This window comes from Musca autumnalis, unplaced genomic scaffold (genome assembly GCF_047663935.1).
Source record: "Musca autumnalis isolate F117 unplaced genomic scaffold, ASM4766393v1 scaffold_3, whole genome shotgun sequence".
In the NCBI taxonomy this organism is placed as follows: Eukaryota; Metazoa; Arthropoda; class Insecta; order Diptera; family Muscidae; genus Musca; species Musca autumnalis.
Window position 1 is genome coordinate 222,733,831 of NW_027411866.1, and position 15,535 is coordinate 222,749,365.

Sequence of the window (15,535 nt, forward strand, 5' to 3'; positions counted from 1 at the left end):
TTACGGTTACACCGCTTTTATTTGTGGAAAATTATTAACACAAAAAAACAAAATGAAACAAAATGTAAAACTCCCAATGAATGTTACAAAAATCGCTCCTCTCGTGAAAAAAACAATCACACAGTCAGTCACACTTACCATTTGCAAGACATCGCACTCCTTGGGCACCACCAACAATTTCAATTCCGAAGGCGTTTGCTTGATCATCGACACAATGGTACTGTAGGCGATGCCAGCAATTGGTGTGTTGTTCACCATTAGAACGCGATCGCCTGTCTGCAGGTTGGCATAGTAAGCTGGTCCATTCGGATGTACTTCTTTTATGAAAATCGTTTCCATAGCTTTCACTTGGTATGGTTCGGATGCTTCCTACACACGGACCGATGGATGGATGGATCGAAGCAGCAGCAGCAGCAACAACACGAATCACCATTATGAATGAACCAACCAACCAAGAGCAGCAGCGATTTACCATCATCACCAGAGCAACATGACCACGATCATCATCATCAAGAGCAGCAGAAAGGGGGGAAGTAAGACAACAACACCAACAAAAAAGTGTTTTTGAAGTTGCAAAAACAAATAGCGAGCCACACAAAAAAACATGAAAAGAAATTAAAAAAAGTTATACAGTGGGAACCTGTTAGGTACACAAAAAATTTGCTTATAAATGTAATATTGGCGCCCAACGTTAAAACAAGCTAAGTCCAAATTATTTCTTTGATACAATTGTATTAAAATAGGCTTTAGAGCTATATAATGATTCTTAGTTCACAATTCATTGCTGTATATACACTTTGGCGCCCAAGGTGGGGTAACACAAAGCTTGGCTAATGGTAGGTTTTATTTCCAAAGCAGAAAACAAAATTAAAAACATTAGGATAATATTTTTTCTCTCTTCTAAGAGTTATACCCATATCGCCGGCCTGCAAAAGCAAGAAAGCACGAAAATCAGTGTGAAATTAGAATAATTTGCGGCATTATGGAAATTCTTTGAGAAGTTGCAGTAATATAACCTACCTAACCTAACCAGTCTTCAACATAAAAAGGGGGCTTTGCCACAGAGTGAACAAAAAACTTCTGTGAAGGCAGTGGCGCCCAACGTGGGGCATATATAAAATAAAGCTTGATGGAAATTGATATGAATTGTCAATCACACTTTGGCGCCCAACGTGGGCAACACATAGTATGGTTAATTGTAGGTTCTATTTCCCAAGCATGAAAAAATCCAAAATTAGGAAAATAATTTTCTGAAGAATGATCATATATTCTTCTAAGAGTTGTAATCATATTGATGTCCTGCAGAACCAAGAAACTAATATAATCAGAAGGAAATTAGAGTCATCTGAGAGCAAAAAAACTTCTGTGAAGGCTGTGGCGCCCATATTGAAACTAATATAATTTGTCAATCACTTCGAACATTAGGGTGAGTTGTGTAAAGAAGTCATATTGACACCCAGCAGAAGCAAAAAAGCAAGAACGTCAGAGGGAAATTAGAGTCATCTGTGATACTATGGAAATTCCTTGCGACGTTGCATTAAAATGAACATTTCGGCTACACATATTAACGAATCCTCAGTCTTCAAAAGGGAAAAAAGGGTTTTTCCAATGAGTGAAGGCCAAAATACTTCTGTGAAGGCAGTGGCGCCCAATGTGGGGCATATATAAAATGCAAGCTTGATGTTATCTCGTATTGGAATTAATTTAAATTGTCAATCAATTCTAACATTAGGGTGAGTTGTGTAAAGAAGTCACACTTTGGCGCCCAACGTGGGGCAACACAAAGCATGGTTAATGGTGGGTTGTATTTCAAAAGCCGGTAGCAAAATTAAAAAAAAGGTAATATTTCTAAAGGATAGAAGCTCTCTTCTTTTACCCTTCTAATGGTAAATGGGATGCTCAGGGAGTTTCACAAACTAGGAACTAGGGTTAGTTGCCTAAGCAGATGGCGCAGCCATTTTACTCACTAGGAAAATTCTGTCTTTGTTGTCGAACCTAATGCAAGGTGCATTAGTGAAACTTTCTTATGGACTTGATGTAAATCCATCCAAAGCAGAGCTAGTAATATTCACCAAGAAGAGAAATACTGCCGATTGAGGCTTGCACTCTATTCCTGCCAGAGCCCTATAGCCAAAACCGGGGTCTCAGACCACATCCCATCTTTAATATAACTGATGTCTTGTCTGGTAGATGTCCTGAGCAATAATTTGAAACTGTACAAACTATTTACTGTACAATGAGCTGCATAGGTTTTTGAAGTGGAGCGATAAAAGCAGGCGGTCTTAAATGCTTACTAAATAGCATTCAGAGGTGCTAATGATCAGGTAGATACATATGTGATGACTTGGGCATGCTAGCATTCTGCAACGAAGCCATGTTGGTCTATGCGGAAGGGGAGATTAAGATGACTAATTTTCAATACTCTGTACATAGCTGTCAAAAAAATATAGCTCTACAGAAGAGTGAAAGCATGGAAATACAAATAATAACCTTAACTGAATACAGTGGGGTCCAACTGTCATTATCATTTGGGAAAGAAATGAGTTGTTGCCGGGCAGACTACCGATGGGTGAAAGATGGAGGAGACAACGGGTGCTGATGTGAACTGATCTGAGTATCAGACGTCCATACAAGGTTAGCGATAACTGAAGTGTTGAAAGCTGTTGAACTGTCAATTGGAATGACGGCGCTTATCAGGCTGATGTAAAGGCACATGGGTCCTTTGCTTTTCAAAAATTTAGATCTGTCTTAAAAACTGGTAGCAGAGTTGTAACATACACTGTGATATTGGGGCATATTATGTCCTACGACACCAATTTTATAAACAACTTCATTGCTGAAGCACTCAGGAAATTTAAGTCGGCATTAGACTGATGTGATTTGCCACCGCCAAAACTTTTGATGCTCTGGTCAGGGATTGAACCGCAAACCTTCTGAGTACAAGGCGGGCGTGCCTACCACTGCACCACGATGGCTCTGTGGGAAAACCGTAAGCCAACCCTCACTTAGCAAGTTAGAAATCAGGATTGTTGTGGATTCTGCCGCATTAGCTCAATGACCAGCAAGTGGAGGTTCAAGAAACCGAAACGCTCGAGCACCTACTCTCTATCGATACCATTGTTTTACGGACCAAACGTCGCAAGATAATTGATGCCAATGCGATAGAATCTCATTCCTACTTCGTTTCGTTAGAACCTTCCGTTTGATATTCTCTTTTGGCGCCCAACGGAGGGCGCATTAATAATTTAGGAATATTATCTTTAGACCCATTTCGTTACAATCATAAGAAAAAATCAGTAAGGAAAGGATCAAAGTCGGGCGGGGCCGACTATATAATACCCTACACCACTGTGAATATGTAAAATATAAATCGGAGCTATATCCAGATCTTAACCGATTTTGATATAATTTGGCACATTTATTTCTAGACCGAATTCAGTCACACATTCCAAATATCATTGAAATCGGACTTATATATCGTGTTTGGAGCTGAAAATACACGAAATCGGCAGAAAATATATATGGGTGCTATATCCAAATCTGAACCGATTTCGATATAATTTGGCACATTCATTTCTAGACTGAATTCGGTCACACATTCCAAATTTCATCGAAATCGGAAATATATAGCGTGTTTGGTACAGAAAATACGTGAAATCGTCCGAAAATATATATGGGAGCTATATCCAAATCGGAACCGATTTCGATATAATTTGGCACACTTATTTCTAGACCGAATTCAGTCAAACATTCCAAATTTCATCAAAATCGGACGTATATAGCGTGTTTGGTGCAGCAAATACGTGAAATCGGGCGAACATATATATGGGAGCTATATCCAAATCTGAACCGATTTCGATATAATTTGGCTCAATTTAAGTGGCGAAATTTCGTGGCCACTGGGAACCACATATGTAAAATTTCAGCTAGTTCAAGCAAAAAATGTGGCTAAGATCCCTAAAATACCTTAAATCGGGAGGTATCGTTATATGGGGACTATACCGAACCGTGGACCTATCTTGACAATTTTTAGTGGAGCAATTTCGCGGCCATTGGGAACCTCAAATGTAAAATTTCAGCTGGTTTGGGCAACAAATGCGGCTAAGATCCTTAAAATACCTTAAATCGGGAGGTACCGTTATATGGGGGCTATACCAAAACTTGGACCGATATAGCCCATCTTCGAACTTGATCTTCCGACGGCTAAAAAAATGGTATTCCCCAATTTTCAGCGAAATCGGTCAACAAATGCGACCTGTATGTTGCGAACGGACAGACGGACGGACGGACATGAAGGAACTATGGGTCTATCTCGCTTCCTTTTGTATGTTACATACAAATGCACTAACACATAATACCCCTTACCACATAGTGGTGTAGGGTATAATAAAGGTCTACAGAAGAATGAAAGCATGAAAATAAAAATAATAATAAACTTAAACTGAATACAGTGGCGCCCAACGTAGGGCATAAGAATAATAATAATAATTGTTCCACAAACATCCCAGGCGGAACAAGTGAGACATTTCTCTCATATGAATGAGTGCACCCCGCTCAATGATATGGGATCTACAGTTTATCGCCGAGTCCGAACGGCGTGTCCTAAGACACCACTTGCAGAGAAGTTGTGCATTTCTGAAATACTTAGGAAATGTCGCCAACATTACTGAGGGCTATTTTGGCGCCGTTGAAAATTTGATGTTGTCCGGCCTGGGAATCTAACCCACGACCTTCTACGTTCAAGGCGGCACCAGGCCTATAATTTTATTAAAAATTTCATTAAATTATCGAATATAGTGAACGGAACTAGATGTGAATTGGAGCCATTGCGAGGTGAGTAAGGGAGACAGTTGAAGGAGTGTATGAGCAGCTACATTAGCGTATTTCTTGCAAGACACCAAATAGTCTAACCAAGTAAGATAATGTAGGAACCATTGAACTGAATCTGTTATAGGAAGGAGCTGGTCTGAGTAGGCGTTTTCAAAGACCTAGGCGAACCAATGCCGAGGATCTGGATCTAAAGTCTTACTAGTTGTAAAGAAGACAATTGTTGGAGCTTTCTGCAGGATAACAGAGATGATGTGTGTAGAATTGGTGGATCTAAGCCTAAGGTTGACATACAAGTATTGATTTATCAGCTTCTCTGGGTGAGGGCAGAGAACCTTGTTGTAGGAGAACTCAATTAATTCATTCACTTCTTGGGGGATTACTTCTGCTTCGGAACTCCGAATGCATTGAACGCATTTTATACAGGTAGGAGAGTTCATTGCAGCTGTGTGAGTTTGATTGGTTAAGGCCTCCACATCTGGTGGATAAGAATGTTAGTCGATTAAGCGAATTTCATCGATATCGTGCTGTTACTAGCTGGACGGGCAGTGACAAAGAAACGGTGAAACAAGGAATTTATTCGTGACGCTACATTCGTATTGGACCTCGAGGCAGACTTTTTCTTTAGCATGCATCTGGGTTTCTTACTGACTGATAATGGATTATATTGACGCGGCATGTCCTTATTATGATCACATTAGTGTTTGCAAAAATGGAGATAACGTAAGGAGGCGCACGCGCGATTTATTTTATTTAATTTGGAGACAGTCGGACTCTCAGTTGTTGAAAAAATTTTGAAGGTCAAGTGCTTGTTAGGAAAAGGACTAGACTTAATGAAGGCAATTCACTCACATGACCATATCTACCTGGCAGTTTTTGGGCCTATAGTAATGGTTTCGAAGTTAGAGCGACATGTTGTTCCGCTGCGGATGTTGTTCGTGCTATCCGTAGAAGTGTTTTGTTCTCTGACCGAAAGTGGGATGAAAATCGGATGTTTTTCGTTGACTTTCGACCCAATTCGGTCCGAACTCGGATGTTTCTTCTGATTTTGGTTTGCTGGTTAGACATCACAACACAAAAGCAAGTCTTGGACGGTCTGCGTTCGAAATGGTAGTAGTCTTTGGCTACGAAGCTCGATCGGATGCCTGATGCCTGGGATGCATCTAGATCTCTCATTCTAGTCTGGCAGTGCTGGCTGTGGTTTAGACCTTGTGAGGGCCAAAGTCACCGGTTCGTTTTCGCCCACACATACTTGAGCTGATGAATTGTTTTTTTTTATTGAATTATTAATTGTTGTTTTTTTGTTAATAAATAACTTGAATTACATTAATAACCCCTTGCATTCCTCAGTAGCATGCGTCACTTAGCTCTCTCCAGCCTTATCGAATGGGCCTCGTTTCCCACACTCATTGAATGGGCCTCGTTGTTGTTTACATCAACTAGAATTTCTGCAAAACAACATACCGTTGGGTCAATGCAGTCGCTGAACTCTTTTCTATTTCAATGTCAACAGGCAACAACAACATCCATGCGCGACAGAATCCAACGCACAGATTTGTGGTAAACATCTAACAACGACATGCGTGTCTAAGGCATGATCATATGTGAGTGATGATCTACCTGCCTGACGGAGGGTTCAACGACAAGCAACAACAACACCCATGCGCCGTGGAAGAGGAGTTATAGATTTGGTGTAAACAAGTAGCAACAACATGTGTTGCCAATGCATTTTGAATGGTACTGTGGTACTGTGCGAGAATAACAACATCGTTATGGAAAAGGGTTATGCGATGCTGGAAGTGAACAACAAATGCACAGGAGGGTTTTGTTGTTGTGAGTTGTCGATATTAGGATAGCGCAGCCGTGTTGACGTTCCTATAAAAGGGTCAGCGCAGCTGTTAAGGGTCTCTTAGTCGACAAGTGAAATTCTGAAGGTGTAGTACAGCAGTCCTAGGTGAGTAGAGTGAGGTGTGAAAGCGAATTCCAGGTTCAAGTGCATCGCCGTGTAGAGTGTGTTTTCGTACGCCACTCTAATAAATTCATAGTGCATCGCCGTGTAGAGTGTGTTTTCGTACGCCACTCTAATAAATTCATAGTGTATCGCCGTGTAGAGTGTGTTTTCGTACGCCACTCTAATAAATACATAGTGCATCGCCGTGTAGAGTGTGTTTTCGTACGCCACTCTAATTAATACATAGTGCATCGCCGAGTAGAGTGTGTTTTCGTACGCCACTCTAATTAATACATAGTGCATCGCCGTGTAGAGTGTGTTTTCTCGTACGTCACTCTAATTAATACATAGTGCATCGCCGTGTAGAGTGTGTTTTCGTACGCCACTCTAATAAATTCATAGCGTATCGCCGTGTAGAGTGTGTTTTCGTACGCCACTCTAATAAATACATAGTGCATCGCCGTGTAGAGTGTGTTTTCGTACGCCACTCTAATTAATACATAGTGCATCGCCGAGTAGAGTGTGTTTTCGTACGCCACTCTAATTAATACATAGTGCATCGCCGTGTAGAGTGTGTTTTCGTACGCCACTCTAATAAATTCATAGTGCATCGCCGTGTAGAGTGTGTTTTCGTACGCCACTCTAATAAATTCATAGTGCATCGCCGTGTAGAGTGTGTTTTCGTACGCCACACTAATAAATTCATAGTGCATCGCCGTGTAGAGTGTGTTTTCGTACGCCACTCTAATAAATACATAGTGCATCGCCGTGTAGAGTGTGTTTTCGTACGACACTCTAATGAATACATAGTGCATCGCCGTGTAGAGTGTGTTTTCTCGTACGCCACTCTAATAAATACATAGTGCATCGTCGTGTAGAGTGGGTTTTCGCACGCCACGCTAACAAACTCATAGTGTACCGCCGTGCGGAGTGTGTTTTCATACGCCACTCTCAGAAATACATAGTGCATCGCCGCGTAGAGTGTGTTGTCGCACGCCATTCTGATAAATCCTTAGGACAGCGCCGTGTAACAAGATCATAGCGTATCGCCGAGAAGAGGTTCTTGCTGTAAGCCGCCCAAAGGTACACCTAGTGTAGAGCCGAGGGGAGTGTGTTTCCATAGGCCGCTCCCAGAATAAGCACCGATCACCGAGCGTGGAAAATCAGCCGTACGAGCGCTCACGATTGGACGTCACGAGTGTGTTGCCCGAAGCCACTCATCCCGAGCGACGACGCCCGCAAGAATCGTGTGGATTTTGAGAAACACACATTGAACTAATCTAATTAATACCCTAAATAAACGAAAATAGTCTCACCGAATACATCCTGTCGTTTTCCTTCACTCCTGTCACTATCACAAATAAATTTCTGTGACGTACCCTGGCCGCCGTGAGCCTACCTCAGCGGACGAGCGGAATAACTGAACGCGACGATAAAAGAGACATTTTGGGGAGATGACCACACCCTTGCGTACGTCGTGGGCATACAGCCTGCGCAAGGAGGAGCTCGGTAACTATTTAAACGAGTTTAAGCTGGACGTAACCGGAACCGTCGAAGAACTCCGACGAAGGTTCGGCCAGTTCGTGGGTCAGGGACATGACGCCGCGGAGTTGAAGCGGCTGCTCGAACTACAGGAGTTCCATGAACCAAGTGGCTCCAAGCCGGATAGCAAAACCGATGCCACATCAAAGAAGCTCCCAGGGCTTGCTGTTACAAGCCCTAGTGGGGAAACAAAGTCTATAGAGGAAAGCAGGAGATCCCGTTCCACCTCACCAGCTGGTCGATCGGCCATTCCCCCGAACGTGGACATACGGACCGTAGCCGACCAGGTGCGAAAGTGGGGCGTTAATTTTGATGGGATGCAGGATGCATTAGAGTTCCTGGAACGGATAGAGGAGCTGACTGATATGTACGCGTTACCAGCAGACATACTACCGAAAATGATGCCGGAGATTCTGAGAGGCAAGGCCCTCGTTTGGTTTAGAAACAATAATCAGCACTGGGAAACTTGGAAGGATTTCCGAAGAGATTTTCAACACTTTTTCCTGCCCACCCGTTACTTCGAGCTTTTGGAAGATGATATTCGGAAGCGACGTCAGAGACCGCGTGAAAGCTTCCGTGACTATTCGTTGGCCATGCAGAATTTAATGCGCCATAGTAACTACTCCGAGGAGCAAAAGCTGGAACGCATATTTCGTAACGCTCTGCCTGAATATCTATGGTACATCCGCCGGAGGGATTTCCGTACTTTACATGACCTAATGGAAATGGCCGAGGACCTAGAGGGACTACCGCCTCTATCAACACCATCGCGGGAACAGCATAGGCGTCTCGAGCCGACGGAACACCAGCCGACGCAGTCATTGTCGCAGTCGATTAATCCTAGGACTGCATGCCGTCGATGCGGACAGGACGGACATTTCGCTGCGGGGTGCAGGAATGAGCCGATTTTGTTCTGTTGGGAGTGCGGCAGACGTAGTATTCGCACCATCGATTGTTGTCGGAGGAACGCGGGAAACGGGCGACGGACTCGCCAGGAACGAGGGGAGACGGGTCCATTGCCGAGCACAGGTCCCCTCAATTAGACACCAGTCTACATATTCAACCCAATCGGCTGGTGGCCACGATTGGTTTGGGCGCGCGTCTTATCTCGGCCACGGTGGACACAGGAGCCACAACATCGTTCATAAGCGAGGCCTGTCTTGCGACGCTCGGGAACGGCGTCAAGAAGGTGCCATTCAGTACCAGTGTGACTCTAGCTGATGGATCTCAGCGGCAAGTGGAATATGCCGTTGAGGCTGATATTAATCTGGGGCGTCAACGGGTACCGTCTTTTCTTCTGCTTATGCCGGATGCCACAGAGGATGTGATAATTGGTTTGGACTTTTTGGTGAAGGTGGGTGCTCGTCTTACCATGGCTGGACTCTCATGCGTGTTCTCCGGCGCACATCAAAACCCAGATGATGGAGCATCGATGGAACAACACCGCTGCGTCGACGCCACCTGCACGTGTGCAACTGCGGAATTACATTGCCGTCGAACCACAGACGTCGAGGATGACCCGAGAGGTCCGTTACCGATACATATTCAATCGCAATGGAGAATCCGGCACCATTACTGAAAACTAAAGCCTACTTCAAGCAGCAATGGCAGGATCAGCAGGGTACGTCTGGTGGTGAAAACCGTAGCCTGAAGAGGAAGTCGTCCGGAAAACCCCGACAGAAGCCAAGAAAGCGCACCACGACAGTTATTGGTGAGCTGCCACCATGTTTTGTCCGGTTGGAGCGGTTGGTTCTCAAGCCGAAACGGGCCGTTGCCGTTGTCCAGCCGCTACCAGCCCCACCGAGGGTCGAAGTGCAGGAGATAATTGAAATCTCGGACGATGAGCCTAGCACGCCGCCGCGTCGAAGTTGGCTGGCTTCCAATCCGTCGACCCCTGAGCCTGTGGTGTCTCCATTACAGGAGATCGTGGTCATCGATGAGGACTCCCAGTACCAGACGAATAGGGAGGTCGTCGCCGACGTGGGAACAGATGAACCCGAGGTTGCCGCAGAGGTCCTGGTCATTTCCGATGATGAAGAGTATCGTGTGGGCACCCCGGAATATGATGCATACCGCCCCCGGAGTGCAACTTCCCCACGATATGCGGATACGACCGAATCTGAGACGGACGAACAGGCGCCCCGTATAAATCCCCGATTCGTTGCCACCAGGGATGAGGTTGTGGCCCCTCCCCGTATGCGAAGTGTGGTGGTGGTCCCCGAAACTAAGGAGCCTTGGTATCCGTTCGTGTGTCAAGATGAACTGTCGGAAGAGGTGCAGAGAGGTTTGCAGAGGCATATCCGCATAGGCCACGCGCTAAGGTTCCAGGGGAAGCAGTACAAGAAGGTAGTGGAGGCGTGTGGACAGAGATACCGGCTGCTTATCAACCGCCAAGGACAGGCGATCATCATGCCCCGAGGAGAGGGGGAAGTGTGAGGGCCAAAGTCACCGGTTCGTTTTCGCCCACACATACTTGAGCTGATGAATTGTTTTTTTTTATTGAATTATTAATTGTTGTTTTTTTGTTAATAAATAACTTGAATTACATTAATAACCCCTTGCATTCCTCAGTAGCATGCGTCACTTAGCTCTCTCCAGCCTTATCGAATGGGCCTCGTTTCCCACACTCATTGAATGGGCCTCGTTGTTGTTTACATCAACTAGAATTTCTGCAAAACAACATACCGTTGGGTCAATGCAGTCGCTGAACTCTTTTCTATTTCAATGTCAACAGGCAACAACAACATCCATGCGCGACAGAATCCAACGCACAGATTTGTGGTAAACATCTAACAACGACATGCGTGTCTAAGGCATGATCATATGTGAGTGATGATCTACCTGCCTGACGGAGGGTTCAACGACAAGCAACAACAACACCCATGCGCCGTGGAAGAGGAGTTATAGATTTGGTGTAAACAAGTAGCAACAACATGTGTTGCCAATGCATTTTGAATGGTACTGTGGTACTGTGCGAGAATAACAACATCGTTATGGAAAAGGGTTATGCGATGCTGGAAGTGAACAACAAATGCACAGGAGGGTTTTGTTGTTGTGAGTTGTCGATATTAGGATAGCGCAGCCGTGTTGACGTTCCTATAAAAGGGTCAGCGCAGCTGTTAAGGGTCTCTTAGTCGACAAGTGAAATTCTGAAGGTGTAGTACAGCAGTCCTAGGTGAGTAGAGTGAGGTGTGAAAGCGAATTCCAGGTTCAAGTGCATCGCCGTGTAGAGTGTGTTTTCGTACGCCACTCTAATAAATTCATAGTGCATCGCCGTGTAGAGTGTGTTTTCGTACGCCACTCTAATAAATTCATAGTGTATCGCCGTGTAGAGTGTGTTTTCGTACGCCACTCTAATAAATACATAGTGCATCGCCGTGTAGAGTGTGTTTTCGTACGCCACTCTAATTAATACATAGTGCATCGCCGAGTAGAGTGTGTTTTCGTACGCCACTCTAATTAATACATAGTGCATCGCCGTGTAGAGTGTGTTTTCTCGTACGTCACTCTAATTAATACATAGTGCATCGCCGTGTAGAGTGTGTTTTCGTACGCCACTCTAATAAATTCATAGCGTATCGCCGTGTAGAGTGTGTTTTCGTACGCCACTCTAATAAATACATAGTGCATCGCCGTGTAGAGTGTGTTTTCGTACGCCACTCTAATTAATACATAGTGCATCGCCGAGTAGAGTGTGTTTTCGTACGCCACTCTAATTAATACATAGTGCATCGCCGTGTAGAGTGTGTTTTCGTACGCCACTCTAATAAATTCATAGTGCATCGCCGTGTAGAGTGTGTTTTCGTACGCCACTCTAATAAATTCATAGTGCATCGCCGTGTAGAGTGTGTTTTCGTACGCCACACTAATAAATTCATAGTGCATCGCCGTGTAGAGTGTGTTTTCGTACGCCACTCTAATAAATACATAGTGCATCGCCGTGTAGAGTGTGTTTTCGTACGACACTCTAATGAATACATAGTGCATCGCCGTGTAGAGTGTGTTTTCTCGTACGCCACTCTAATAAATACATAGTGCATCGTCGTGTAGAGTGGGTTTTCGCACGCCACGCTAACAAACTCATAGTGTACCGCCGTGCGGAGTGTGTTTTCATACGCCACTCTCAGAAATACATAGTGCATCGCCGCGTAGAGTGTGTTGTCGCACGCCATTCTGATAAATCCTTAGGACAGCGCCGTGTAACAAGATCATAGCGTATCGCCGAGAAGAGGTTCTTGCTGTAAGCCGCCCAAAGGTACACCTAGTGTAGAGCCGAGGGGAGTGTGTTTCCATAGGCCGCTCCCAGAATAAGCACCGATCACCGAGCGTGGAAAATCAGCCGTACGAGCGCTCACGATTGGACGTCACGAGTGTGTTGCCCGAAGCCACTCATCCCGAGCGACGACGCCCGCAAGAATCGTGTGGATTTTGAGAAACACACATTGAACTAATCTAATTAATACCCTAAATAAACGAAAATAGTCTCACCGAATACATCCTGTCGTTTTCCTTCACTCCTGTCACTATCACAAATAAATTTCTGTGACGTACCCTGGCCGCCGTGAGCCTACCTCAGCGGACGAGCGGAATAGTGTCGTTACAACCTAAATCGCGGAAGGGGCTTCGGGGTAGAATGTGGAGTTTCATTCATATCAACAGGGCGTAGGAGTGTCAGATGGGGTCTGCTCCTAGCCATAGAGGCGACCACTTCGGTTTAGGGGCTTTGGTTGTTGTTGCTTAGCAGCTTTTAAACCTACGTAGAAGCATTGGTTTAATGCTGGGATGGCAGACGCTGGCCGAAACACTATGGCTCCGGGTCAATCCGGTACGAAAGAACCCGCTGCCGTGGGATTGAGGGGCTTTGATAGTCATCCTGTATTGTATTAAGATCATTGCAAGAATACTACTTGCGCGTTATGTTTGGAAGATTTGAGCCATTATTAACTTTAGAATATGATGGAGTAACCCTAAATATCTCAGCAAGTATTGGCTTCCCCCAGTAAGAAAATTACAATGTCGTAGCCATGATCACCACGACAAACCGCTATTAAATTTCAAAAAGATTCGGGAAGTGACTTTAAAGTTGGAATAAAGAGCAAACGTGTTGGTCACCGTGGGACTTTTAGAACTTTTGGACCATTATGTCAGAAAGCATAGACTTGCCCATGGAAAACAATATATGACTGTAAAAAGGAGCACAAGGAGTACCTTCGGTAAAAATTTCAACACAATCTACGAACAGCCCCTAAACTACACGTAAGTGAGAATTTTGGATTTTTGTGAAATGTGCCTCCCAACGATTCTTAAACGGTTGGAAGAAATTTTAGGATGTACAAAGTTCAGATCAAATCGGATATTCAATTCGTAAGTTCTTATGTTCATCTCTCATTTTAGTTGGTACCGGCAGTGTCTTTTTGAGCTTTTGAGCCATTATGTAGGGAAGTAAGAAATAAGAGCAGGATTGACAACCTGCTGCTGCAAAAAAAAAAAAATCAAAACGATCAGAAATATGTCCTTAATATACACTTCTGCCAAAAACAATGAAATTTTGTGTTGAAGTTAACCGAAGGAGTGCACCGACATAGCCCATAGTCGAACATAATATGTGTCGGGAAGAAATATTACGATGTGTAAATTTGCATCAAATCGATTGCTCTCTTCAGAGATATCGGCAGCTTTTTTATGCGAAATGTTGAACGTTTTGGGGGGAGTACCTGAAGGAGTGGACCTAATCTACATTTAGACGAAATATTGCGAGGTGGAAAGTTGAGACTAAATCGCTTGATCCGTTGGAGAGTTATTGTTCACAATAGCCAGACAGACGGTAGAAAGGGGTAAATCGCCCCCAAATTGTCTAAAACAGGTTTCGTCCATACTTACATCGGATCGAAATCCATTATAACAAGCCTAAAGGCAAAGAGAACAACACTTCTAACCTATAATTGTCCCCTCCACAATTTTTTCGGATAAAACAGTCTTAGCCACTACCCACTGTATCACCTCCAAATGAGCGTTAAATTATGTTGTAGTGGTCTAAAAGTTGTTAATGGTTTTTAGTTGTTGCCTTTGTTGCTGTTATTGTTTTTGTTGTTATTGCTATCTTTGTTTTGGTTGTTGTTATTGTTGTGCGACCAATTGATAATGTTGAAAAGTAGAAGTGAAAAAAAATCTGCCAACATCAACAACACTTACCAACCAACCAGCCGACGAACCAACAAATCGTGAGGTGGTAAGTGTCCAGCACCAACACCATCTCAGCAGAGCAAAGCAAAACTTTTGTTTTGAAAACGAAATGAAATTAGTGCAAATGCAACAACAACAACATCATTATCAACGACCACAAAATCACCAACAACTGAAATAATAATTTTTCCAACCAACCAACGAACACTTGTGTGCAGCACAGTAAACAAAATACCAACAAAAACAATTAATTTATTTATGCAAAAAAAAATGGCAATACCTACTCTTGGCCAATGGTGAGTGGGCCAAAATAAAGGTTTGTTGTGGTAAATTGATACAGGAGAGACAGTGTAAAACAGAGAGGACTTCAGGATATTGGAAATAATAAAAAATGAAATATAATTTTGAAGAGGATTCTATAAAATATTTACAAACTGTGCATAGCATAAGGATTGAATTCCTTCCTATTCGTTCGGGTCAATATTTCCAATTGATGTTGCCACTTTCCTGTGCTATCAGCACGACTTTGTGATGGCATGATTGTGTATGACAACGAATAATATGAAAAAGTGACGGTTAAAAAATGGGATGGTGAAGTTATGGAACACACCCTGGCGTAAAAGTTAGAGCAAAAATAAAACCGAAGCGCTTCGAATCCTATCCTGAATTCACCTTAAAGAACAAACTGTGTGTTATATACCCCAAATAAAGGGCTTCAAGCCTCAAACAATAATTCCTAATCCGAAAAAAAATTATAGCGATTATGCAAATCTGTTATTTCCAGACACTAATAGTACGTTTATATATAACCGGATTTAACAAACCGACTGGGTTTCAAATGCCAATTCCTTTGCGTATATGTCAAATAAATCCTCATAAAGAAGGTTAACCCTGCAGAAGGCTATACTATAAACATAGCCTAACGAAACGGTAAAATTATTTTGGGGGTTGTTGACTGATTTTTGTTGTCTTCAAAGCAAAGTTAAAAAAATATATACATATATGTAAAGTTATCTTTATTTATTGGCTTGC

General features: G+C 43.5%; 1 protein-coding gene across 2 annotated transcripts in view; it reads right to left on the bottom strand.

Moving 5' to 3' along the window:
• The window catches only part of RhoGAP19D (Rho GTPase activating protein at 19D), a 337,437-nt gene that overhangs the window by 176,300 nt on the left and 145,602 nt on the right, over window positions 1–15,535 (bottom strand). For both annotated transcript variants that reach the window (XM_073976963.1, XM_073976962.1), the window contains exon 3: window positions 139–369. In XM_073976963.1, coding sequence (XP_073833064.1) covers window positions 139–369 — 231 coding nt within the window. The remainder of the gene's footprint in view (window positions 1–138; window positions 370–15,535) is intronic.